Source organism: Notolepis coatsorum, assembly GCF_963971535.1.
Source record: "Notolepis coatsorum genome assembly, chromosome: 20".
Classification (NCBI taxonomy): domain Eukaryota; kingdom Metazoa; phylum Chordata; class Actinopteri; order Aulopiformes; family Paralepididae; genus Notolepis; species Notolepis coatsorum.
The window spans coordinates 18,902,907-18,929,755 of NC_140184.1; the positions used below are offsets into that span (position 1 = coordinate 18,902,907).

General features: G+C 42.2%; 1 protein-coding gene across 1 annotated transcript in view; it reads right to left on the reverse strand.

The window, feature by feature from the left end:
- Window positions 1-3,041: 3,041 nt before the first annotated feature.
- The window catches only part of LOC311246819 (aminopeptidase Ey-like), a gene marked incomplete at its 5' end in the record, with an annotated part of 36,059 nt that continues 12,251 nt past the window's right edge, over window positions 3,042-26,849 (reverse strand). Inside the window, 16 exons of the mRNA XM_084337065.1 lie at window positions 3,042-3,199; window positions 10,795-10,870; window positions 10,975-11,112; window positions 11,211-11,378; window positions 12,037-12,147; window positions 12,329-12,417; window positions 12,549-12,696; window positions 14,055-14,110; window positions 14,499-14,632; window positions 20,374-20,450; window positions 20,755-20,933; window positions 21,786-21,851; window positions 21,944-22,009; window positions 22,775-22,918; window positions 23,016-23,129; window positions 25,686-25,840. Of these exons, the coding sequence (XP_084193191.1) occupies window positions 3,047-3,199; window positions 10,795-10,870; window positions 10,975-11,112; window positions 11,211-11,378; window positions 12,037-12,147; window positions 12,329-12,417; window positions 12,549-12,696; window positions 14,055-14,110; window positions 14,499-14,632; window positions 20,374-20,450; window positions 20,755-20,933; window positions 21,786-21,851; window positions 21,944-22,009; window positions 22,775-22,918; window positions 23,016-23,129; window positions 25,686-25,840 (1,874 nt within the window). The 3' untranslated portion in view covers window positions 3,042-3,046. The remainder of the gene's footprint in view (window positions 3,200-10,794; window positions 10,871-10,974; window positions 11,113-11,210; window positions 11,379-12,036; window positions 12,148-12,328; window positions 12,418-12,548; window positions 12,697-14,054; window positions 14,111-14,498; window positions 14,633-20,373; window positions 20,451-20,754; window positions 20,934-21,785; window positions 21,852-21,943; window positions 22,010-22,774; window positions 22,919-23,015; window positions 23,130-25,685; window positions 25,841-26,849) is intronic.

Below are 26,849 nucleotides of genomic sequence, written 5' to 3' on the forward strand. Positions count from 1 at the left end.
TGACCTTCCAATATACCCTTTCTTAAGTTGACAAGGATATTCTGTTATAGAGACGCACTCAGATGCGATGCTCGCACCCCCGGAATGTGGTACTGTTTACACAGAGAGCAGTTGCTGCTGGTGGTGGGGGTTTTACGACGTCCAGTAAGCGATCTGCAGTCTTATTTGGCTCACAGTTTCCTGTTGTATGTTGTTTCAACCTGTTATCTGGTATTTCAGCAGTCACCCAAGGTTACACAGTCTTATTTGTTGAATGAACCGTTTTATCAAGTCAATGATACCACAAAAGTTCTACCATGGGCAAAAGGAGCAGGAAGAAGAATAATTATTATAGTTACCTGCCCCCTATTCCTAAATTAAACAAGTATTACTTGATGGTCGGCGTACAACCTAATTTACACAAAATAATAATCCATACCATATACAAAGAAACAAACAACCCACAGATTAAACAAGAACAAAATAATAATAATAATAATAATAATAATAATAATAATAATAATAATAATAATAATAATAATAATAATAATAATAATAATAATAATAATAATAATAATAATAATAATAATAATAATAATAATAATAATAATAATAATAATAATAATAATAATAATAATAATAATAATAATAATAATAATAATAAACAAGAAAATAAAAGATTCACATTTGAATTTCATACTGACATTCTTTTTATTTCTTTTTATTCTTTTTGAATTGACAAACACTATTACACCCCTTAAGCTCGCTATGGAGATAATTCCACAACTGTACACCAATAACTGAAGGACACATCTGTTTAAGTGTGGTAAACGCATAATCACTTTCCGCAATGTACAAGCTGTTAATCTACCCATTCTGTGCATTGACATCACCTCCTCTGTAAATGTGGTTCAATTTCACTCCCCCAACCATGCTGTTCAACTGTATAACACATCTCTCATCTCCATTCTAGACAAAGCTGCCCCCCTAAAGTCACGTACAGTCTCCTTTTCCCGCTCTGCTTCCTGGTATACCCCTGAACTGCGTTCCTTAAAAACAACTGTCCGGCAGCTTGAACGCAAATGGTTGGAAACTGGTTCAAATCTCCACCTCCTTGCATATCAGTCCCATCAACAGTCCTATTCTAAAGCCCTGCAAACAGCCAGATCCCAATACTACTTCACCCAGATTGAAACACGCCGCAACAACACCAGGTCTCTTTCTTCCACCAGCAACACTCTCATTGCACCAGTTAAACCAGCCACACACCCAGCATCCACTGACCAACTTCATGAACTTTTTTATCAACAAAGTTGACAACATCCGAGAAGATATCTTAGCCAACGCCGCCAAAAATCTGGATGAATCACAATCTTCTCCAACTCAACAGTACTAAAACTGAAATCCTTCTAATAGGCCCACCTCACCTTCTCAGTAAAAACCCCGACTGCTCCATATCCATCAACAGCACTCTGTCCTCCCCTCCCCCACAGTGAAAAACATGGGTGTTCTATTTGACCCCAAACTATTATTCGAACCACACATCAATAACATCACCAATACATGTTACTTTCACCTCAAGAACATTTCCTGCATTAGACCACTACTGTCCCCCTCTGACACTGAAAAGCTGGTTCATTCCCTCATTTTCTCCTGTCTAGATTACTGTAATGCATTGCTCATTGGCTCAACATCTAAATCGCTCCATAAACTTCAACAGTTCAGAACACCTCAGCCCGCATCATCACCCGCTGCCCCAAGTTCTCCCACATCACACCTGTCCTCTCCTCACTTCACTGGCTCCCTGTTAAGTATAGGATTGACTTTAAGATCTGTCTCCTCACTTACAAAGCCCTCCACTCCTGCTTACCTCCTTCAACACTACACTCCCTCCCGCTCACTCCACTCATCCAACTTAGTCCTTCTGAGCACACCACACTACCGCCTCAAGTCCACAGAAAACAAATAATTCTCCTCCTCAGCTCCCCGACTCTGGAATCAACTCCCATCACACATCAAAGAAGCCCCATCCGTAGAAACATGTAAGCCCCACCTCAAAACCCACCTGTTCAACCTTGCATACCCTCACTCCTGACCCTCTAACCCCTGCATCACTTACACTTTCACATCTGTACACACACCTATATATTAGTATTATTAGTATTTTTTGTATTATTATTATTTATTTGATCAGTCTCTTCTTGTCTCCTTTCTCTGTAGTATCACCATGTTGTCATTGTGAAAGTCCATGTACTGTGTTTGTCCATGTAGCTGTAATGCAATGTCTGTAAAGTGCTTTGAGATACCTTATCTCAATCAAATAGATTTATTATTATTATTATTATTATTATTATTATTATTATTATTATTATTATTATTATTATTATTATTATTATTATTATTATTATTATTATTATTATTATTATTATTATTATTATTATTATTATTATTATTATTATTATTATTATTATTATTATTATTATTATTATTTTGTTTTAAACAATGGAGTTCTATAATTATGCCGGCCTTATCCTATACAATTTGATGTGCTTTTTTTTTTAGTGACATTATAATTGACTGCATTTTGAGAAGAGCTCTAGAGTCTAGACTAACTTTTCCACTATAGTGGCACTCTTGCATCGAACATTCTCAGTGGGCGGCGTCATTTATGTCAACATAAAGTCAGTAAATTATAAAGTAAATACAGAAAAGAGAGCAATATTGGTTAGACTTGTTGGAAGTGTGTCTTCATATTTGCCTTGGTGGCAGTAGTGTGAGCGGGAGAGAAAGCACATGGCTCTGCAACTATGTAATCTGACATACGTTGGGTCTAGTTTATACCTGTGTACCAGTGTTGAAATTAGTATGCAAAGCCTTGTTAGGTAGCCTACTCTGCTTGTTCCTCAAACTCCTTGTTATGCCACTGATTATATATATCCTTGTCAATATTTTTCAATTCAATAACTTTGTCATCAGTCTTATTTAAAAATTGTAAGTAAGCATTTGGTTCCACCTGGCAATAAAAAAAAATGGAGTTGTTATGTTAGTTATCATGTTAGTTGTCAGGTTAATTTGCTGAGGAGGAGAACCATTCGGACACGTGGTCCTTGTATATGGCCATCCAGTTCATATTATCTTTTATTTCCTTCAGAACATTGTTCAGAATGCCCACCGGTATGTCACCGCCAGTCATATTCATTATATCTCTGAGCCGCTGCACCTGTATGGAACCAAATAGAAAAGATGAACATGATTTTATGCCATTATAAAAACTCATCATCATCATAGTATCATCATTATTATTATCTCCACCGGGCGGTAGTCTGGGGGAATTATGCGTATGTCAGTCTGTGCATGATTCTATCTGTCTGCAGCTAATCTCTGAACTACTATTTGGATGCAACGTTGCTCATAGGCTAACAGCAGGACAGGGACCTGGATGCTGGAATATCTTTCTGATAGGTCAAGTATTTTATTTGAATTAATTTCCTTCATTGTCTATTGAAATACATATTCAGTATGAAGTTACATCTTTTGAACGCAAGAGAGGGATACTACACAGGTCCTCTGGTAATAAGTTATATTTCATGCTGGCTCTGCATCTTGATTCACATATCGGGCTACTCCTCATGCCAATTGGCACACAATTGAGTGATTGAGTGAATTTTAGTCTATTCACATAATCACTAACCAGGACATGCCGCCCACCTGCACCATATAAACAGGTAAGAGCCATACAATCCCTCTTCCATGCTCTTTTGTGGAGTAAGGATAGCTCAAAAGCACAAGGATAGCTTGTTTCAGCACGGACAAGATGAACAAGTCTCCAGCTCAACGGTCTGGACCACACTACACAATATCAGACAGTGGCTGCCACCTTCTTGGCAGAGTGGATGAAGCCCCCTGTCCTGAGGGAGAGCATAGGTCCTGCCAGGAGATGGCGAGACTCTGTGACATTGGTCCAGCTGGGCCAGAGCTCTGGGCCGGCATTGCATTGTGGATCTCCATCATCACCCTCTCGTTGAGGGCAACCTTCAGAGTGAGGACTTGTGGTGTGGCACTCTGTCCCAATGCATTGCACCGCCTCCCTGCCTGGTGAGCGTCAATGAGTCAGTAGGAGTTGATTAAATTCTCTGGTGAGGAATGACCAGCCTCCGCCTCACCACCACCGCAGCATACCCATCTGCTGGACCTCACGTTCCCTGGTTAGGTCGGAGGCAAGAGATCTCTACTCTGAGCCCCAGGATGCCTTTCTGGAAGAAGAGGGTCAAACGGACGCTAGGATGTCTCTTGTTTTTCCCAAACTAATCACAGCTGCGACCTCAAAAAAAAGATGAAAAGTATTTTCTACCAAACATGTTCACGGAAAGAGCAATGGTTTCATACCAAATTCCACTTCTCTATGACTTACCTCTCAGTCACAAACACAGACAGGGCACGATGACGAAATGCCAGCCTCACAGGTGTGTGGCCTTTCTGAGCACTCACCGCCTCCATGCCGTCGAGTCTACCCGATTTCCAATGAGATTGAAGAAGGGGGAAAAAAGAATGCCCGCTGCTCTAAGCCAGCAGTATTCAACAGCGGCCAGCATATTGATGGCTGTGGAAAGCCAAGCACAGAGGAGCCTGGTGACATCACGTCAACCAATAATGGCGACCCTGGTGATAATTATCCCGCAAAGGTAGGCAAGTATCTGGTGCTACATTGTCAAGGCAATCTCCATGCTTTGTGTCACAAATGACTCTCTTCTGTGTCCCCCCGGGGAGATTCCTCTGTTCTCTTCTACTCAAGGTGTAGCAACGGTGTGGAATCCCCCACTCCTTCCTTGCCAGTCAGGGCACTACAGGAATTATGCTCTCGGCCCAGATTTACAAATCTGTAATTGTGTTTTGTAGTGATTGTTAATTGTACATAATTCACCCACGGAACTATTGTTAGGAACAAGAGTTCCGCCCGAACATTATATGAGGTGGCACTTCCTGCCACCACACACGAGTCGACTGCACGCAACGTAGCAGTAGCATGTTGTATTTGTGTACCCAATAAATGCTGTTCGCTCTACCTCGAGCTACCGTCTCCGTCTCCCATCTCTCGGCACTACACTGGTGACCCCGACATTGGTCTCGCTGAAGTATCAGGGACCGAACCGAACATGGCAAACGATGCCGTTATTATTCGATTGCCGGAGTTTTGGGAGCATTCTGCGGCGGCGTGGTTCGCTCAAACAGAGGCGCAGTTCGCCCTACGAGGGGTTGACGACGACGCCGCGAGATATTACCACGTCGTCTCGAGCCTCGGGAGCACTACAGCGGCGAGGACGGTAGGCTTCATAACAGCTCCGCCTGCCCGGAATAAATATGAGGCGTTTAAGACGCACCTGCTCAGAATATTCGAGTTGTCACAGTCAGAGCGCCGACGCTTGCTGGCTATACGAGGCTTGGGGGACAGCAAACCTTCAGAGCACATGGAGATGATGTTAAACCTGCTGGGTGCGGAACGGCCTGATTTCCTGTTTATCGAACTGTTTCTCAGGCACATGCCGCCACACGTGCAGACGGCACTTGCCAATTCAGCGACTACTGATCCCCGTGCTTTAGCAGAAGAGGCAGACCGCTTCTACCTGGCCACTCGACACTTTGCCCCAGGGCTAATAGCCTCGACTCGCGGTTACACGCCGCAGGGGGGAGGGGCGAGGAAGAACAGGGGCAGCGCTGCCGCAGGCCTGTGTTATTACCACACACGTTTCGGCGCGAGGGCGACAAGATGCCGTTCCCCTTGCACTTTCGTCATGACGCATAAACGCAGACACCTGCGCCCAGTAGCAGCGGTGAGCGCAGGTATGTCGAACCGGCTGCTTTTCATTAGAGACACACTCTCCGGTTGCAAGTTCCTCTGCGACACCGGAGCTCAGAGGAGCGTCCTGCCAGCTACGAAAGAGGACACCGCCGGCGATGATAGAGGTCCACGCCTGACGACCGCCAACGATACCCCTATCCGCACCTACGGTACAAGGACCGTGGAACTGTGTTTTGGGGGCCAGCGGTTCACGTGGGACTGCATCACGGCCGACATTTCGTTCCCACTACTCGGGGCAGATTTCCTGGGTGCACACGGTCTCCTCGTGGACATTAGACATGGCCGCCTGATAAACGCACAGACACGGGCTTCGTTGGCATGTGTCCGCGATGAGGCGACATACGGCGGCCTTCTTACAGCTTTCACCGACCACGAACCCCTCACGTTTTCTGAGTCAAAGGTAGCGGAGCCATGGTCGGCACGACAACAGCTCACGTACGATTCCGAGTGCGCCGCGAGACACGTCGCCGAGAAGCCCAACGTCGTCATCGGAGCTGTACAGCCGGACCTCGACTACGTCAACAGGGGCTCGGGACAGGCCTCCGACCACGACATCCAGGCCCTCAGGACTGCAGATTCCAGTCTACGCCTGGAGGACGTTGCGATTGGTCACTCGGGTCCGACGCTGCTGAATGACCTATCCACCGGACACCCTAGCCCACAGGCCCCTGAGGACTGGCGAAGGCTCGCCTTTGAGGTGGGGTACAACCACCACAAGATTGAACCCGCCCACGTAGACATTTCCCAGCCCTTAGAGCTGGCCCTCTCCCCCCGCCGAGGCCGTCCGCCGCTACCCCGGGACCCGCCAACGACGGAGCCGCCGTTGGCCTCGTCGACGTCTGTGCCCCCGGGGGTCGGGGAGGACACGGGCGCTTGCGCCGCCCCTACCTCCCCGCCCCTGGCTTTCCGCACTCACCGTGGCCGGTTCATGCCCCCGGGCGCCGTGGAGGGCGCAAGCGCTTGCACCGCGCCCCCGGTTGTCCGCTCACGCCGCGGCCGGGTGGTTGTCTCTCCCCGCCGTGGAGATTTTGACCATGGGTGAATTCTGGGGGGGCTTGTGTAGTGATTGTTAATTGTACATAATTCACCCACGGAACTATTGTTAGGAACAAGAGTTCCGCCCGAACATTATATGAGGTGGCACTTCCTGCCACCACACACGAGTCGACTGCACGCAACGTAGCAGTAGCATGTTGTATTTGTGTACCCAATAAATGCTGTTCGCTCTACCTCGAGCTACCGTCTCCGTCTCCCATCTCTCGGCACTACAGTTTACAGATTGAAGAGTGCTTGTGGTGCTGATGATGTTAATCCCATCATATTCAGGCAAAAGTCTGATTCTCATTATCACTCAGAAAATCCCGTGCCCTGTCACTGTGGTAAAGGCTCAGATAGCGCAGTCAGTGAGCTCCACCTAGAAATCCCCACCGGCATCAACTAGAGGATGACGGGGTGCCCCTTAGGGGCGGCGCTGACATTGGGGGAAAAGGAGAGTGTGTGTTCCCAGACATTGGGACCGTGACATGCAGCCCACGTGAGCATGTTTCAATTATGGCTCCTCGCCTGAGCTTTTAAGCCTACCCAGTGGCTTTTCTAGGCTTTGTCCTCAGCCACAGGCCACTGAAGTGCTTTTCCAGCTGGGAAACATGGTACTCTGATGGAAAGGAGTGTTCCACCAGAGGGAACCAAAGTTCTAGTGCCGTCTCCCTCTCTTCTGACTGTGGCGGAGGGCTTGGATGCTGAGAGATTGCTCCTAGAGTATCTGTAAGTATTAATTCCTCAGTGATTAAAACCATCCAGAGTGCGCATTCCCATTGAACTAAGTGGTCGGGCGCCAGGTTGGCACATCACATAACCAGGCATGCGTTCTTCATGGGACGGGGTTGCACTCCTTGTCACCCCATGATAAGTACTCGCTATTTGCATATCAATAGCGCCGGTCGTCAGGTGTGTTAAATACGTTCTCAGATACATTCACACCTAACTTGTTGTGAAGACATGTGTTACATTCCATTCGTAGAGGCAATTAGGCACTGTCTTTAGTCTGTGCTCAAGCGAGGGGACATTAAATGCGCATTCGCGGGAGCGCGCGCACGCGCCGGGAGCGCGCGTGCACGTGGTGCGTGCAACCCCCGATGATTTCAATAACGCACCACTGCACATAACGCACTGTGGTGCAAGGCGGTGGTCCCGGGTTCGACTCCCGGACCCCGCGACCTTTGCCGCATGTCTTCCCCCATATCTCCTCCCGTTCTTCCTCTCTGCCGGACTTGTCCAATAAAGCCAATAAAAATCTACCAAAAACAGAATCTTAAAAAAAAAAAAAACTAACACTGGTTACGCATTAATGTGGTGCTTTTTTCCAGACACGATGTGTAGCAAGTCTTTAGTCTCCATATCCTGTTTTTTGGATTCGGTTCTAGTTTTTTCTACAGTCTAGGCTTGATGACATGCCCTGTCACCTAGTTCAATCTAACTGTGTGTGTTTAGTGGGGGTCGCTACTTTCTCATGTTGGGTATATTCCATGGCTTTTACACACAAAGATTTCCCTTCATTCCCAGTCTGATTTCGGATTGATTGGATGCACAAAATGTGAAAAATAATTCTGTAGTTGTCCCTTTGATGTAAAATGTCTCCCCTCATACCAGTCTTGTTCCATCTAACTGTGTATTTAGTGGGGGTGGCTATTTTCTCATGCGTGGATTATGCTCACTAGAAGATATCCCTTTATTTAAGTCTTACTACTTATTGGATGAACAGAATGTAGGTTCCAGGATGTTTTTTTCTGTAGTCGCTATCTCAAACATTCCTTTTGATGTCCAGCTAACTGTGTGTATTTGATGGGGAATCGTTTTAAAAGGTTTATTTCACCCAAATGGTCATTGCTCTCACAGTTCTCGAAAGTGCTTGAAAAACTGTTTTCGCATAAGTTAGATGGTTTTGTGGAAAAGAACAAACTGCTGAGCGAAAGCCAGTATGGCTTTAGGCAAAACAGATCAACAGCGACTGCCTTAATGAATATTATTGAAGAAATAACAACAGCAACAGATAAAAGTAAATTAACAATAGGGGTGTTTATTGATTTAAAAAAGGCATTTGATACCTTAGATCATAATATTTTAATTTCTAAATTACGTTCATATGGTGTGAGAGGAATGGTTCTTGAATGGTTGAGTAGTTATCTCCACAATAGGCAACAATATGTGCAGTTGGCAGATGTCAAATCTGAGCTCATGAAAATTGAATGTGGGGTACCGCAAGGTTCGGTTTTGGGGCCCAAACTCTTTCTTTTATATATTAATGATATTTGTGATGTTTCAAAACTATTACAGTTTGTCTTGTTTGCTGATGATACCAATTTTTTTTGCTCTGGAAATAATTTAAAGGAACTAGCCGAATATATTGTGTATGAAATGACAAAGCTAAAGAAATGGTTTGATGTAAATAAGCTATCACTGAATCTGAAAAAAAATTAATTTATGATTTTTGGCAATCGAAAACTGGATGAAAATATAGTACTGACCATAGATGGAGTTGATATAGAGAGAGTTAATGAATTTTTCTTGGTGTGATTATGGATGATAAATTAACATGGAAATCTCACATAGCACACGTTAAAAAAAAAGATGTCCAAGAGTATTTTTGTTATGAATAAAGTAAAGGATGTGTTAGAGTATGAGGCAATGAGAACACTCTACTGTTCACTCATCTCACCTTATATCAGTTATTGTGTTGAAGTATGGGGGAATACTTATGGGACCAATATAAAACCATTATATATACTACAGAAGAGGGCTGTAAGAATCACACATAAAGTGAATTATCGAGAACACACAAACACATTATTTATTAAATCTAGAATAATTAAACTTGAAGACATGGTTACGTTTCAAACAATGTTAATTATGTTTAGGGCAAGAAATAATACACTGCCAGAAAAACTACAAAATCTTTTTCATTTAGAATTTTAAACATCAGTTTGCACGTACCACACTTAAACAGATGTGTCCTTCAGTTATTGGTGTAAAGTTGAGGAATTCTCTCCATAGCGAGCTTAAGGGATGTAATAGTGTTTATCAATTAAAAAAAAAACATTTAGTCAGTATGAAAAGCAAATGTGATCTGAATAGTGAGATATTTTTTTTCTTTTTTTTCCCTTCTTTCTTCTTTATTATTATTATTATTATTATTATTATTATTATTATTATTATTATTATTATTATTATTATTATTATTATTATTATTATTATTATTATTATTATTATTATTATTATTATTATTATTATTATTATTATTATTATTATTATTATTATTATTATTATTATTATTATTATTATTATTATTATTAAATTTTTCTTGTTTAACTGTGGATTGTGTGTTTCTTGTATAATGGTATAAATTATTATTTTGTGTAAATTAGGTTGTACGCCGACCATTAAGTAAATACTTGTTTAGTTTAGGAATAAGGGGCAGGTAACTATAATATTTATTCTTCTTTCTGCTCCTTTTGTCCATGGAATGATATTTATGATTGTGTAATGAAGAAACTCTGATTGTATTGATTCCATGTGGCAAATAAAAACTCTGAATCTGAATCTGAAAAAGGTTTATTCCACAAATAAAGGTGTATGGTAATGGTGTGTGATATTGTGTTATAGTGTAATAGTGTGTACAGTGCAATAGGAATCATGCAGGGAGATGTTTGTTACACTTAAGCCCCGCCTAACATGAACTGACTACTAAAAAAGAAATGGGTGGCTGCCGCCTGGTGGAGATTTGCACTCTACTGAGCACACCTTTCTACTTATTATTATCTTCATTATTATTATCATTATGTGTATTATCATCATCCTCAACACAAAACAGGACATTTGAAGAAAAAAGAATTGATGTAGAAAATATTCTATGTTGTGTTGTTTGCTATATTACAAGCAAATAACAATAATAACTTGAATACCTGTTTGTACTCCATCTCAGAAGAGAAACGATTGGTAACACTCGTAAGTAGATGTGAAAAGGATCCAGCAGCATACCTGAACAATATGGAAATTACAAAAATAAATGCAATTTCTGAAAAAGATTACATTCTAAATCTCTGTAATGACAACTAGTGCAGAAGTGTTGAATGGAGACTTACGCAATGATACGGCTGAAGTTAGCTTGGACAAATTCCCAAGCCAGGGACTGCCCAATCACATTACGAGCAATATGACCAATGGCAATGAGGGCATCCCACTTTCGAATCTTCTCTGGATCCAGACAATAGTCCAAATATCTAAAATAGATCCACAAACATGTTAAGTCAAATGTGTATACGTAATCAAAAACAGTATTAAAATCACTGTTGAAGCAGACCAATTCAACTTAACTGACCTCTTCAACAGCTGGGGGTGTCTGGCACAGGCCAGTGCCCGTTTCAAAGCATCATCCTCTGAGGCGATGGTGGCGTTCTTGTACATGAACCAGCCAAAGTCCCATTCCTCAACGCCTCCTGCTGCTATAGCACTGCAGTACACTGTGGACCTCAGGTTGGGATGAATCCTGGACGATACAAAGACATGTATTGTAGTGTAAGAGTCAGGCTTGGAAAAGATGGAAAAGGTTTACAGGCATTACTGGATCAAGGGAAGGCATCAACAAAGGAGCTTCCTGCTCAAACTAGAGTAGAGATATACTAGTCTAAAACTAAAAAAATTCTATATGCTATACCATCTAGATGCTTCTGTGACTGAGTGAGTCATTGACCACTCACTTATCAGGTCAGATGCACCGCACTGGCAATAACTTATAACCAACAACAACAAAAGACAAATGCATCTTGCCATTTTGCTTTGGCATGAACAAAATTGACCTTAATGCCCTCTTTTCCTCATGCTCCAATCACAACTGTTGCTCCTCTCTGACAAGTTTGTCCATACCTAAAGAAAACATGGGGGGGGGGGGCATTAATACATCACACAGGTCCAGTTATACTAGGGAACCTAGCCTTTTTAAAATGTGACTGTGTTTCTGTGACGATGACCGCCATTCGACAGAGGTAACGACGAACCAGCAAAGGAAGCTTGCAAGGAAGAAACGACAGGGGCAATGCAGGGAGCAAGCAAGGAAGGAAGTAGGTGACGAAGAGCTCGAGCAAGCAATGAAAGAGGTAAGAAAGCAAGGAAGGAGAAGAGGCAGGTAACACGGTCTGGGAACATACGGATTCTTGGTGGAGTTCTTCATCCATTCTCTGTACCAGCCAAGTGCCAGCTCCTCACAGCCCTCCACACCAGTGCTGCAGCCCATGGAGATGGCAATGACCTGGTTGTACCTGGAGAAACACAAAGAAGAGCGCCGGGAAAAGACTGCGCCTACAAAACAATGCATCTAAAATAACATGTGAGTTATGTGAGCTATGGAATTGACCTTAATGTCCAAAAAGGATTTCCAATACAGTTCAATTCTCAATTTCTGGTAAATCTGTGAGCATTTTGTATGATAAATATCCTTACTGGTCATTATGATCAGGCAGCTTGGTCCAGTTGACAGTTATATCTTTTAAGTGATTAAAAAGAGGAGTGACTTGTTTCTTGATGTAAGCCTGGAAAACAAGATATTTCCAATTACTCCTTCTTTATATAGACAATGGAAATGGATCTGTTGAATAGTGTGCAACACTATTCAATTTCTATGATTTGATATATATTTGCAATCAATTTGACCATGACTAACCTGTATGGATCCATAAGTTTCACTGCATCCAAACTTGAAGACGAAAATATCTAAATGTTTTTTGGCCGTTTTCCAAGGCAAATATTCAGTCTCCTTATTCAGGTACTTGCTGGTACTCAAAGCCAGTGTAATATTCACAATATTTGCCCTGAAAAGCACGAGAGGAATTACTTAGCACCACCTGTCAGTTTAACACATTCTCAGTGATTTCCCTTTCTCTCTCTCAAGTAAATATGTTTAAATAAAAATAAAATCGACAGGGCTCTGCCCATCTCTCACCTCAACCCCTTAGCTCACATCATCAGTTGTATTATTCTCTTTGGCAGTACGATTGTAATGTAAGTGAATAATGTCTGTCTTCTTTCTTTCTTTCTTTCTTTCTTTCTTTCTTTCTTTCTTTCTTTCTTTCTTTCTTTCTTTCTTTCTTTCTTTCTTTCTTTCTTTCTTTCTTTCTTTCTTTCTTTCCTTTTCTTTCTCTCCTTTTCTTTCTTTCTTTCTTTCTTTCTTTCTTTCTTTCTTTCTTTCTTTCTTTCTTTCTTTCTTTCTTTCTTTCTTTCTTTCTTTCTTTCTTTCTTTCTTTCTTTCTTTCTTTCTTTCTTTCTTTCTTTCTTTCTTTCTTTTGTTCTTACTCTCTGTGCTCACACATACTATATAGGGCAAACCTGAAAAGTATATTGAAGTTATAGACGTAATCAACATAGTGTAAGTAAATATGTGTCTTTCTTTCTTTCAGCGCTCATGTGTAGAGCACACCTGAAAAACATAGCTTATTGCATACCGTAGTGTGTCTTGCCTGTCTATAAAAGTGATTGAATTGAACTGAACTTGACTTGCATGCATTTACAATGTATTATTATCAGTCATGTTGTGTCAAGCTGATAACATCTGTGATATGTTCCCTGTTTGATGAGCTGATATACTATAACATCTGTTAGATGTTCCCTGTTTGATGAGCTGATATACTATAACATCTGTGATATGTTCCCTGTTTGATGAGCTGATATACTATAACATCTGTGATATGTTCCCTGTTTGATGAGCTGATATACTATAACATCTGTGAGATGTTCCCTGTTTGATGAGCTGATATACTATAACATCTGTGATATGTTCCCTGTTTGATGAGCTGATATACTATAACATCTGTGATATGTTCCCTGTTTGATGAGCTGATATACTATAACATCTGTGATATGTTCCCTGTTTGATGAGCTGATATACTATAACATCTGTGATATGTTCCCTGTTTGATGAGATGATATACTATAACATCTGTGATATGTTCCCTGTCTGAGCTGATATACTATAACATCTGTGATATGTAGAAGCAAGAAACTACAGTAAATGCATTGTTTGCTCCATTACCTTTTGTCTAATGTAGAATAAATAAATACATCTTTTTAGGGGCTTGGTGTGCAGGAAGAATGGGAACATTGTAACATTTAACTGAAGTGCATGGAATGGGATGGAACTGGACTGAATTGAACTGAATAGAAATTACTGCACCTTTGAAGATTAAAAACATCATCAATAATCTGAGCTCTGTTGATTACTGGAATTTCCTGCAAAATAAACAACACAAAGAGTTTATTTTTATTTGTTTACATGCATAAGATGTCACTCATTTGAAGCATTAGAATGTTCTTCCTGTGCCCCAGGACAGCATTGCTATACGATCTGAACCAGAATTAAAATCTCATTTGAGTGTAAAGAGTTCATGGCCTCATAAGATCAGAGCCCCATTCATTGTCTTTGGAACACCCCCAGATTTTACATCACCAATTGGAGGGTTCTAGAGGGTTCTCTATCTGATTTCTAGCTTCAGGAGAGAGTGGTGCGTGTTCACAAATACTGACTGAACTGTCCAGGGGCACAGGAAGAACATACTGTATATGAATTCTTAAAATGGGTGGCATTCCCCTTTAAGTATCACTTTCTATTGAGCCGTACCTGATGGTTTGCATCCAGCTGGGCAAGGAGACGGTCCCAGTTTTCAGAATCATAGTTCACTCTGTAGAAACCACTTATATTGATGTTGGCCAGCACCCACTCATTGCTGTTGGCTCTCATGTGTGTGTTAGTATCTGTTGTAGAGAGATCATTCTTAAAAGGTGCGCTATGCAGTTTCAGGGGAGGGTATTTGTTTACATTTTCAGAGCCTGCAATTAGTTTACAAAACATATTTACGAGATTTCTAATTCCTCTTCATCTCATGACACTTTAAATTTAAAAAAAATTGAGGCACTGTGAACTAAACGTAAGCTTATGTAGCCACCTGAATATGTCTGACTATTATTCAATGTGTCGAACGCTAATTCTTTGCATCCCCTGTGTTCGCGAGGATGTTGTGTAACCGGCTGCTCTTGATCATCCCTATCTTGACATTGACACTTAACTTGCTGCTCTCTTTGATTCTCTCTATCCTAACATTGACGCTTCATAGTGGGACAGGATACAGGTGCCGCCAGGGGCGCTGGTGGTCACGTTGGGCAGGGAGACACAGGTGAAGAAGAATGGGTTCAGAGCGCGGTGCCGAGGGAGGGGCTTTCTCTTCATAGTTTTCCACAGAGGGAGGAAGACGCAGGGAACGGGAGCTCCGGAGATTCAGCACGCGAGAGATAAACTCAGTTACAAAGCGGGTTATCCTAGAAGTATGCGGTAGCTTAGCGTTTGGTTAATGTGGAAGAGACATTGTGAATGCACCGGCAGACGAGCGAATGCCGAAGACCAGGTGGTAGATATTGTCCACCTTGCGTTAGCTGTGTATAGGCGTCATGACAGGGGGTTCACCACGACCCACAGCTTAGCTTTGTTTAGGCTAGCACCACAGTTTAGCCCGCGTGTCGGCCCACCCCTTCAGCCCAGCAGCGGACGTCACTACACTGCACGCTCCTCCAGCCCCTCCAAGCCGTTGCCCCAGCAGTCACCTGCCCCAGCGTCTACCCCGCCCCGCTGCCTGTTATCGCGAGATCTCCCGACGGCCATCTTATCACCCGGACGGTTGGTGGTGAGAGCAGGCCCGCCATCTTGGATAAGTACAGCGGCGCTCCGAGTGCTGAAACTTTATCGGTAGACATTTCCACTGTGTGGCGCAGGCTCTTTAAGGGCGAAGATAAACGGTACTTTGAACTAACGCTGGCAGCAGTGTCTAGGGCAGTGGAGGTTTCTCTATGAAACACAAATTCACTCATAATTCATAATTATTATTAATTTACATATATATATATATATATATATATATATATATATATATATATATATATATATATATATATATTTTTTTTATTATTATTATTATTATTATTATTATTATTATTATTATTATTATTATTATTATTATTATTATTATTATTATTATTATTATTATTAGAAATGTTTTCCTCTGTAAAAAAATGCCAGTGAATTTTTTTTTCTTCAAAAATTGCCAAAATTGCCAGCTCTGAGCAGGCCTGCACTGCAGTAATGACTGCAGTATATATTCATGCAGATGGCTGCACAGGTTGACCCAGGATTAAATAAATAATAAATAATAGCCAATCAAAATAGGCTATTAACGTCATCTAAGCACGGTCTGTGCAGTTAAACTCTTGCCATTGAATGGGGGATTGAATGATTGACAGCCTTGTGATCCAATCAGATAATGGTTTCTCTTTTGCTGCTCTGTGGCTCTGCAGCTAGAATGATTGACAGCCTTGTGATCCAATCAGATAATGGTTTCTCTTCTGCCGTGCTGTGGCTCTGCAGCTTGTTTACAAAATAATTTTTATCTCAGTTTAAGAAGATAACTTGTTGGAGCTAACGTAGCTAAAGGGCTACCACCGCAGCTATCAGGCCTAGGGTGGAGTGTTTTGTTATTGTTCATGAACTTATTGTGCATCGTTTGATGATATATATATACACCTGCGATAAAAGCTAAACGTGACAACAGCAACAACGTCATAGCCTCGCGGGCACTTTGAATTCTCTAGTACTGTAGATAGCGTTGCGTTAGCCTGTATGTTAGCTTGTAGCTCCTGGTTAGCTACTGCGCTAGCCTGTTGGCTAGCCAACGCGCTAGCCTGCATGCTCTGCTTGTTAGCTTGTATGTTAGCTTGTAGCTCCTGGTTAGCTACTGCGCCAGCCAACGCGCTAGCCTGCATGCTCTGCTTGTTAGCTTGTATGTTAGCTTGTAGCTCCTGGTTAGCTACTGTGCCAGCCAACGCGCTAGCTTGCATGCTCTGCTTGTTAGCTTGTATGTTAGCTTGTAGCTCCTGCTTAGCTACTGCGCCAGCCAACTGTAGGAGGAAGGAGATATTGTCGACTAGCTTGCTTGCTAGCTAACGTTATGTTGTAACGTTATGCAAGCCTTGTGAATGTCTAAACAAACGGAATTGTTTGATTGATTGAAAACTTTATTAATGACGCAATGAAGCATATAGCACTAGTTAGAGGGGAAATTCGGATTCCTCTTGGATTCATTCATTGAGCAGAACTGCAATTCGCTCAGCTGCAGAAACGTTGAGGAGACTATACCCACAGGACTTGGAGCAAGGCGCATCAGCTGCAACAATGGTGAGTAACCGAATAACCGTTCATAAGCAGTGTTGTGCTAGTTACTGAAAAATAGTAACTCAGTTACTTTACTAGTTACTCATTTCAAAAGTAACTCCGTTACGTTACTAGTTACTTACACCCAAAAGTAATGCGTTACTGTGAAAAGTAACTATTTAGTTACTTGAAGAAGAAAAAAATTTCTCCCATGCAGATACAGATACTCAAAATCGGTTGATCAACTTGACAGTTTCCATTCACATCACTGAACTCTGCTAAGCAATGTGGTCTAGATACAAACACAAATCTGACACAAACACAAATGTCCCGACGTAATAAGAAATGCACTGTGCCTAATTGCTCGGGGAGGTTGAGCGCAGGCACGTTTAGGTTGCGCGCATGCACGTTTAGGTTGCGCGCATGCACGTTTAGGTTCTAGGTTGAAAATAAGTGCTTGAGGAACAGCCTTGATATCTTTCGCCGGAGCGTTTCATTATAACCGTCTTGCAACGTTGTTTAAGATATCAATCGTGCATTGCAACGTTAGAATAGTTAGGATATCAATTGTGCATGAAAGGACTATATTTATATTGTTTGATTAGTATTGATGAGATTCCCTGGCAGATTTGTAGTCAAAATGCGTTGATCAACTTGAGTTTCCATTCATTTACATTCACATCACTGCACTCACCAGTGTCTGTCGAGATGTAACGTTAGTCCAGCAGCCCCTTAAACATTTTCTTTATCTCATTTCCATGTTGTACTGTATATTCTCTCTCCAAGTAGTTGGAAAAAGTTTTCCGTCCCATTTGCTGTGTGTCGCCTGGTATCATTCTATGCGGGTGGTGAGTGGATTTGGATGAGTCCTGGTAGTTAACGTTAGACTCCAGTATCTTTGAGCCAAAACACAAATGACATAACTAAAACGTTATTTTCTTTTCGCTCGACAAAAGAGAAATACGCGAGTAGCTGGGCGCTGCCATTATCAGTCAGGATCAGGAATAGTAAACAAAACACGCCCCCAGCATAGCGTTTCCCCGCAGCCAGACAGGATATGAGGATAATAATAATAATAATAATCACTACCGCTCGCTATCAATCTACGCCGTATATAACGCAAATAACGCAGTAACGAACCATTCAGTAACGTAAGTAGCGTTACTGAATTTCAAAAGTAATGCGTTAGAGTACTAGTTATCGCCAAAAGTAACTTCGTTACTGTAACGCGTTACTTTGTAACACGTTAGTCCCAACACTGTTCATAAGTGATGCCGCTGTGTGTGTGTGTGTGTGTATACAGTGGCCGCCGAGCCACTGTATACTGTACATGGTCTGCTTGGTTTGATCGGGCCGCCGAGCCACTGTATACTGTACATGGTCTGCTTGGTTTGATCAGGGGCCGCCGAGCCACTGTATACTGTACATGGTCTGCTTGGTTTGATCGGGCCGCCGAGCCACTGTATACTGTACATGGTCTGCTTGGTTTGATTTAGGGGAGTGGTCTGCCCTGCGGGGGGGGGCCCCCGACATATTGCGCAATGCCACTGCATACCATTGACTCAGAATGGTCTGTTTTATTGAAATCGTCACAGCAGTATAGTTTGTTTATACTTCAGAAGGATGATATTTAAACATGGTCCCCAAAATGAATGGAAGCGAATGAGGAGCCTGACACCTGGGAGGAATGGGGGTGTTGCAGCGTTGGGGATGTTTAAAAAATATAATTTAATATATAATATAATAATTTGTGCTTCACCTAAAAATTTGGTCAGCAGCCTCCACTGGTCTAGGGGCGCCCCGATCATTTATTGTTTTGGGGGAAAAGCTGGCTTTAGATAGGACTTTTATTTGCTAACGTGGGCCCACTGTTAATTTATTTTGAGTGTAATAATAACGTGTGTTCCCCTTTATAAAATTCCCATTCAGTAGCCCCATACCCCTCTCCCTCTAACTCTCCTAACCCCCCATCTACGGGTGCAAGAACAGGTATTTAACCCCTTATAGGGTGTCATTACTGTATCTTGACTAGTGTGGGAAGAGCTTTGGTTCTCCACTGTGGAGTGAGAGCACTAGGTGCCTAGCATTTCAACCCTTAAAGGGACAGGTCCCATTACTGTGTATTGACCGGTGTGGGAAGAGCTGTATTTATTGGGTTGTGTAAGCAGGAAGAGCTTTGCTCATGGTGCCTTTTGATAACAATATAATTGTTGCAGTTGTGTTAAGAACCAGATCATTTTCAGTAAAGAACACTGAATGGGAGCACTGTGTGTGTGTCTGTTACTGAGTCTGTTGTCTTAACCCCTTTCTGCCCGGGTAATGCATTTTATTGTTTAACCCTTTCCCCACCCCCTGCCTAGGCATCATTGGGACAGGTCTCTGCTCATCAGCAAGGAAAGGTACTGCTTTGGGGAGAAAGTATACCATCTATCACTACTGCCACCGGGTGTGGTAGGGTGCGGGTAGTATTTGGAGAAGTGTGGGTGTGTGGGGAATTACTGCGAGTCGCCCTGGAGGGCAAGAAGGACCAGATCCGCTGCGGTCCTACTACCTGGTGACAGTGTACATCTACTCTCATAAAGTAGGGATAATCCACCCTGCTACACTTATTATATATTATAGGAGAATACTAAGTACAGTATGTTTGTAAACAAAATTGCGGGCCCTGCCATTGTAAACAACAACAACCACGACAGTGAACCACTAGTAATTTCCAGGTAGATTTCTAGCTTCAAACAGTGTTCCAGGGACTCAATTATCCTCTCAGGACAGTCAATTTATTCAAAAGCCTAAATAGATTAGATTAGATTAAAATGTATTGTCATTATACTGTACAGCACAAATACAGTACAACGTAAATAAGTTTGACATCCAACCAGAGTGCAAATGTAACAGTAAAGTGCGACAGCAATATACAATGTACAGACGATTAAACTGGGTACAAAATATACAAATTAGTACTACTGAGTGTAGTGCTAATCAGATGTATGCATATGTGTGTATACAGTGATACAGGTATAAAGACAGTATGGTAGTAGTCATACTGGCCAGCAGCGTAACTAGTAAGAGTAGGATATGTACAGATATGGATATAGTATCTACAGATATGCAAAAGGACTATGTAGGTACAGTAAGTACAGACAGGTGTGGATAGATATATATGCAGTGAGAATAAATATATATAATGGTACATGCAGCATTATTGTACATGCTATCATACAGAGCTATGGGTTATATGCAGGTGTATAAGTAAGTATATATAGAGGGGTTAAATGCAAGTATATTCATAAAGGAATACCTTCTGCGTTAAGAAGCCAGTGGCGCTCCTGAAGGGTTCCTGTCTTCATCCATGTGATTGGTATAAACCACTCGTAGCTATCTCACACACACACACACACACACACACACACACACACACACACACACACACACACACACACACACACACACACACACACACACACACACACACACACACACACACACACACACACACACACACACACACACACACACACACACACACACACACACACACACACACACACACACACACACACAGAGAAATGCAGAAAAAAGGTCTGTACATAAAAGTCACATAGTGCTGTCTGATGCTGACAGTGAGCCAAAGGTAAAAATGATACCAGTGTTGTCCTCTAAATGTTAAGTGAATTCCTACTTGAACTCAGACTGCCTGTACACGGGAGAGGTTGGGTCCAGGCGGAAGTGGTCCTGGCTGATGTGTCCTGTCCGGGTGTCAATGGTGACCACTGGGAACCCACTCTGAAGGGTCCAGCGGTTCATGATGACCTCCACAGAGTGAGGCAGCCCCAGGCTGGGGGAGGCGCTGTCCACCGCCTGGCAATGACAAAGGTACAATATCCAGCAACACTTATAGAGGGATAGAAAGGAGTGGCTTTAACTCTTAACAACTCTGCATTACCAGGAATATGTATGATAAACGAGCAGTAACCATATTCATAGTATTCTTTATGACATTTCACACCAACCGATATGAAGCAATGCTGCAGCTCATTGGCCACAGTTGTCATTTAATGATAATCACCTGTTATTTTATTACAATCAGCTGTGTTTGCTGACCTAGACGTCTGTGATCGAGTTAACCTATCCCAAGGTCCGCCCTCTCTTAGCTTTACAGAGGAAAGCAACACTTTTTTTTTTTTTTATCTACTTTTTCTCCCCATTTTCTATTTTTCTCCCATCCCAATTTCATATTATCCAATTCTACCCTCCCCTGTCTCGAATGTTGCTAGACTATGCCTCCCACTGGTCGGCTGCAATGTGGACCAAGCCTTGCATCACGTGTCCCCTCCGGTACACAAGGAGGCAGCTGTCGCATCTTTTCACCTGTACAGCGCGATCTCTCAGTGGCGAGGAGTAACGGGTGGGAGGCTCACGCTGCCCCCGTTGCTTCCTGATTCTGCTGTACAGGCGCACCAACCGACCTGTAGGAGTCGCTGTCCACAACGTCCGACCCCCACCCACCGGCTTTCCCACCCCTAACACTGCCAATTGTATTAGTATGAACGACCAGCCAAGCCGGAAGCAACGCCGAGAGCTGGGCTCGAACCCAGCATATCTTGCGTCAGTGGCGAGCGCCTTGCCCACTGCGCCACTTAGCCACCTGGAAAGCAACTTGTGATAGGAGAATCAAGATTTAAAAAATGCAATTGAGCATTACATGATTACCATTTGCAGGTTCTTCCAAAGGTCTGTAGGGACTGTATTGCTGTATTTGAACTGATTCAAGTAGGTCTGTGGAAAACAGAGATAATTTTGAGAATAGGTTACATAATGTGAGCAGGTTAAGTATCAAATTCCAGCCACTCCGTTAGACAACTACTCACACTGAGTCCTTTGGAAAAGACATCCTCAGAAATAAATTCTGATAGCATCCTCAGAACTGATGAACCCTGAAATGACCAACAAATGAACCACGTCATAAACTAGCTTGTACATTTTACTAGGCTGGAAAATATGCAATGCACATGCTCTTACAGTATGTATGTAGCTCTTTCTTTCCAGTGAGAGGGTAGAATTTCACTGTACCACATATGGTTGATGTATAAAATAACAATGGACTCTACCCATACTAACAGCTACTGTACTGTACATCATTGCAATTGTGGGACTGGAAAACCCTGTGCAGGACCAGGATCTCTACTGTTTGTTCTGATCAGTATAATGCATCACTGCAATGGACGTGGACATTGTAGTTTTTTCCAGAATGACTTCACGAGGTGACAGTGTCTGAAGTAGTTCTGGTTCAGGCAGACTTGACACTTGAGGCTATCACTGTCAGTTCATACCTTAGTTCTGGAAACAAATGTTTATTGCAGTGATGAATTATACAGACCAAAATAAAACGGCTCTGTGACTTGTTTTAAAGTTTTTGGGGAATTGAGCTATAATCTAGTGTTGGCTAGATGGACCGTACTAGAAGAAATGTTGGTTTTGGTATTTTCGTAGGCTATGTTGACAATAAAAAAAACATTTTAATTACACCAGCCTTATCCTTTAGTTTAAATAATACCATGGTGTAAATCAAAATTTTAATATCATGGTATTTCCAAATAAGTATGGAAACACCATGATATTTGGAAAGTAAATATTTGGAAATTTTACTTGGAAATACCTAGATACATTTTCATAAGGGTATCCATTATTGTTGTCTGTACCTTACTGTAAGTGGCAGTATTAAAACATAACAAGATTTGTGTGTAGGTTGCAACTTCCTCTTCTTTTACAGAGAGGGGTTTGTGGTAGTCTAGAGCATCAGCTGTCATCACGCTATGTAGATGATCCAGGACAAACAGCTCTGTCTGTAAGGAGAGAGAAAACACACAGAAACGGTCTGTTATTAGGATGCTCATTGGTGTCAGTTCAGTGGCACCAATAAATAAGAAAAACAGGTCTCACCATCTTCCATGTCGGTTCAGCAAAGTTGATCCCAAGATAAGAGACATAGGTTGCAAAGGCCTCATTCAGCCAGACGTCATTCCACCATTTCATGGTCACAAGGTTTCCAAACCACTGTGGATAAATAGGTACCCCCCCCCCAACATATTACAATTAACCTACCTCAAACCCTGCACTCTTTTCTTAATCCTCCAATCATAACTCCTCGGACAAACAAACAACTGTTGTAATTGGAGGATCAAGAAAAGAGGGCAGTGCTTGAGATCAATTGAGTTCAACGCTGTTTTAAGAGCACCTCCACAGTATAGTTCTGCTAAATGTTCTGCTTGTCAATGGTATTCATACATTTCATAGCATATCGCTGCTGTCGGGACAAAACCTCATAACTCCATTTTTTTATTTATTTTTTTATTATATAAATCAACTCCGTAGATCATCCTCCATATGTGTGTGTGGGTTTTACAAAGTTTAAACAATGGGAAAGCATTAAACCGATCATCTGTCTAAATCTCCTAACTCTATTCACCCTCAAATCTGTGTTAGTTTTTTTCATCTGCTGAAAAGTTGGGTTTTTGGAGTTATGAGGTTTTGTCCCGACAGCAGCGATATGTGATTGGACTGTTAAAAATGTTTGATTCATGGAAGTTCAAGCTTTCATAGATTTATTGTTAATGATCCAAAAAAAATCTCCCAATGGCAAAATTAATGATTTTTTTTATGAACACAACCACTAGACAGTTGCTACAGTAGTTTCCATTTTTGGATGTGTATTTAATTTGGTTTAGGAAGTCTCCAGGTACAGTCTCTGGATGGAACCACGCAACGTCTGACTGACGCAAAACCCGTCCATGTAAGCGCTTTCATCCAGAATGTCCCTGGTGTCTCTCCCCAACAGATGCACATGCAGTTTGGTTTTCGGAAGAGGAGTTATATATTGTTAGTGCTTCTCTTCAAAGGTAGCACTATGGGTAAATTCTGAACAGCCATTGGCACCTGAGCATCAGTCTACTTTTCCAGCCAGCCAATCATATCCATGGGATGGTACAGGAAGTGAAGCTTCGCGAGTGCCCTGGATGTCAGGACAGCATGCTGGATCCAAGTTCAAGTTCAAGTTTGGTTTTATTTGTCACATATAATGTACATGTACATTATAGTGAAATGCTTGGTCCTGTATGACCCCCCTGAGATTGTGCTTCATACAATAAAAAATAAAAGAATAAAGACCAAACACTATAAAGATATACAATATACAAAACTAAAATGTACAAAATGCTAAATGCAAAAATGAGGTAGAGAGGTAGTGCAAATCGTTTAGTAATAAATATATAAAATATGGTGTAGTGTAAAAAGTGTTTAAAGTGAATGTTAAAGGTGAATGTTTAAATGTTTATGTGTGTGCATGTGGATGTGTGTGCAATTAATGTAGAATGGGTGAGTTAGTGTTGCATAGAGTCCACATTGAGCATCCTGATGGCTGGCGATAGAAGCTCATTTTGAGTCTCTCTGTACTGGCCATGAGACTCTGGTAGCGCTTTCCTGACTGAAGCAGTGCAAAGAGGCAGTTGTTTGGGTGGCTAGAGTCTTTGACTATTCGCTTAGCCTTGGCCCTGCAACACCTGGTGTAAATGTCCTGGAGAGTAGGAAGCTGATCCAACTGCGTTCTCGGGCCTGGACCGAATATGGCACAGCGCTGAAGAGCCCAAGTCCTGCGGTCGCTGCTACAAGTTGCCCGAGCAGAGGAGAGCGCTCCACTGCACCGCCCTGGGCCGCTACTCTTGCAACGTTGACCAGCAGTCCGACGCTTCCTCCTCGGTGGTGCAAGTCAACATCCCTCAGCCAAATGGCGACGGTGGCGGGAGCAGCCATGCACCAGAGGAAGAGGCAGTGTGCCAGGCAGAGAGCAGCTCCGACAATGAGTCTTCTTTATCAGACAGCTACACTCTACTTGACTAACACCTCGACCACAACACCCTGACGATGTAGACCTTACATCAGCATTTTCTTAATTGGTGGCTTTTAATCCCTCAATACAGGATTCATATGGTTCCCTTGGTTTCTTGCTTGTATATGTGTGGTCCATGCTCAATCTATGCAATACACTAGGGCAGTGGTATGGTTTGCCAAAAACAGGAGAGTAATGGCTAGAAGGTATCCACATCACAGCAAGCTGCTTGTGACCACAGAAAAAGAGCATTCTCTGGGCTGTTGCATTGTGGACTCAGGTGCCAATGGCTGTTCAGGATTTAGCCATACTGCTAGCTTTGTAGCTGCAAGCCAAGTCATATAGAGTTACATATGTAACCATCGTTTTGCCTACAAGATGATGTTGATGAAAAAAGGGTCTGTTATTAGAAATTCGATGTGATTTTTCAGTTTGTACCATGTTCACATATTTACACACTGACCAAAGATCATTCATTCAAATAGAGGATGATTGATGAACAGCAACAAACTATTTCAACATAGTTCTTCCCTTTACACTAGAGGTCATGGATTTTCACAGCAAATTAGAAAATATTTTAGTAAATACTATTCAAGTTATCACGTTCACATGAAGGATCTGCCACCACTGTGCTGGTCAGGGTGAAGTAGTTGTGAACATGACCTGATATCGTCCGGTAATCTGTCTAGGCCTACTTGGAAGGCTACTGTCTTGACTGTGTATCATACCATATGAGCTAGTTCATGGGAGATGGTCTCTAACACATCCTCCTTGTCTTTATTGGTGGACGTAGCAGGATTATACAACAAGCTGTTCTCTCTGTAAGTGACGAGACCCCAGTTTTCCATGGCCCCATGGGGAAATGTAGGAAGAGCAATCTGGTCTGCAATGGATAGAAAGACAGAGACAGAAACAGCATGTTAAAATGTCCCTATTCACAGCCGGCAACACATACTCCACCTGCCGCCATTGACTTTATACCCATCAAAAACGAAAAGGTCAATGGGTCTCATTCTCCAAGGACTTACGACAAAAGGGCTTTCTCTTAGGGCCATATGAGACCTTTTCGGGACGATTTTGGGATTCACCAACCGTCCCAATAAAACATATATAATTAATATTATATTATAATATATTGGGTCTCATTCCGGAAAATTTTCCAAAGAGTTATTTTGGAAGACTTATCTTGGAACCGACTGAGACAGAATCAATGACAAGTTCACTCTGAGTCCCGAACGTGCTGGTAATATGTCTTAAGTGGCTGAAACGGTCGCACCTGTGACATGATCTGATATCTGCTTGGCGAATGTGATTCTGTCTTAAACTCAAAAGCGCGTTCCCGTTCAGGTCATTTGCATACAAAACAACGCCTCCAGAGCTCCTTATAAGGCAGAGTAATGACGCAGCTGTGTGGAAATGGATGCGGAAGTGCCTTGCGAGTCTTGCGCGACCCATCGAAATGAGATTAGATTAATATATTGTCATCGTATATAGTACAGCTCGTGGTACAACTGCCGCAGCGCGCGCGCACACACACACACGTGCGCGCGCGCGCAGTATACTATAGCCTACGGCGTAATGAATGAACGCAGTATAGGCTTTTTATTCCATTAATGCCTACGGCGTAATGAATGAACGCAGTATAGGCTTATTATTCCATTAATGACTTGTTGCATTAGGATTTAGTAGATACTATATGCTCTGCCCTACGTACAGTATAGGTAGGTACAGTCTGTACTTACACTGTACGTAGGGCAGAGGCAGATCATATATAGTATCTACTAAATCCTAATGAAACAAGTAACTAGAATATATTAAGCCTATACTGTTCATTAGACACGTAGGCCATACTGGCGCACACAAGACTTGCTATTTCCATGTGATTAGCTTTA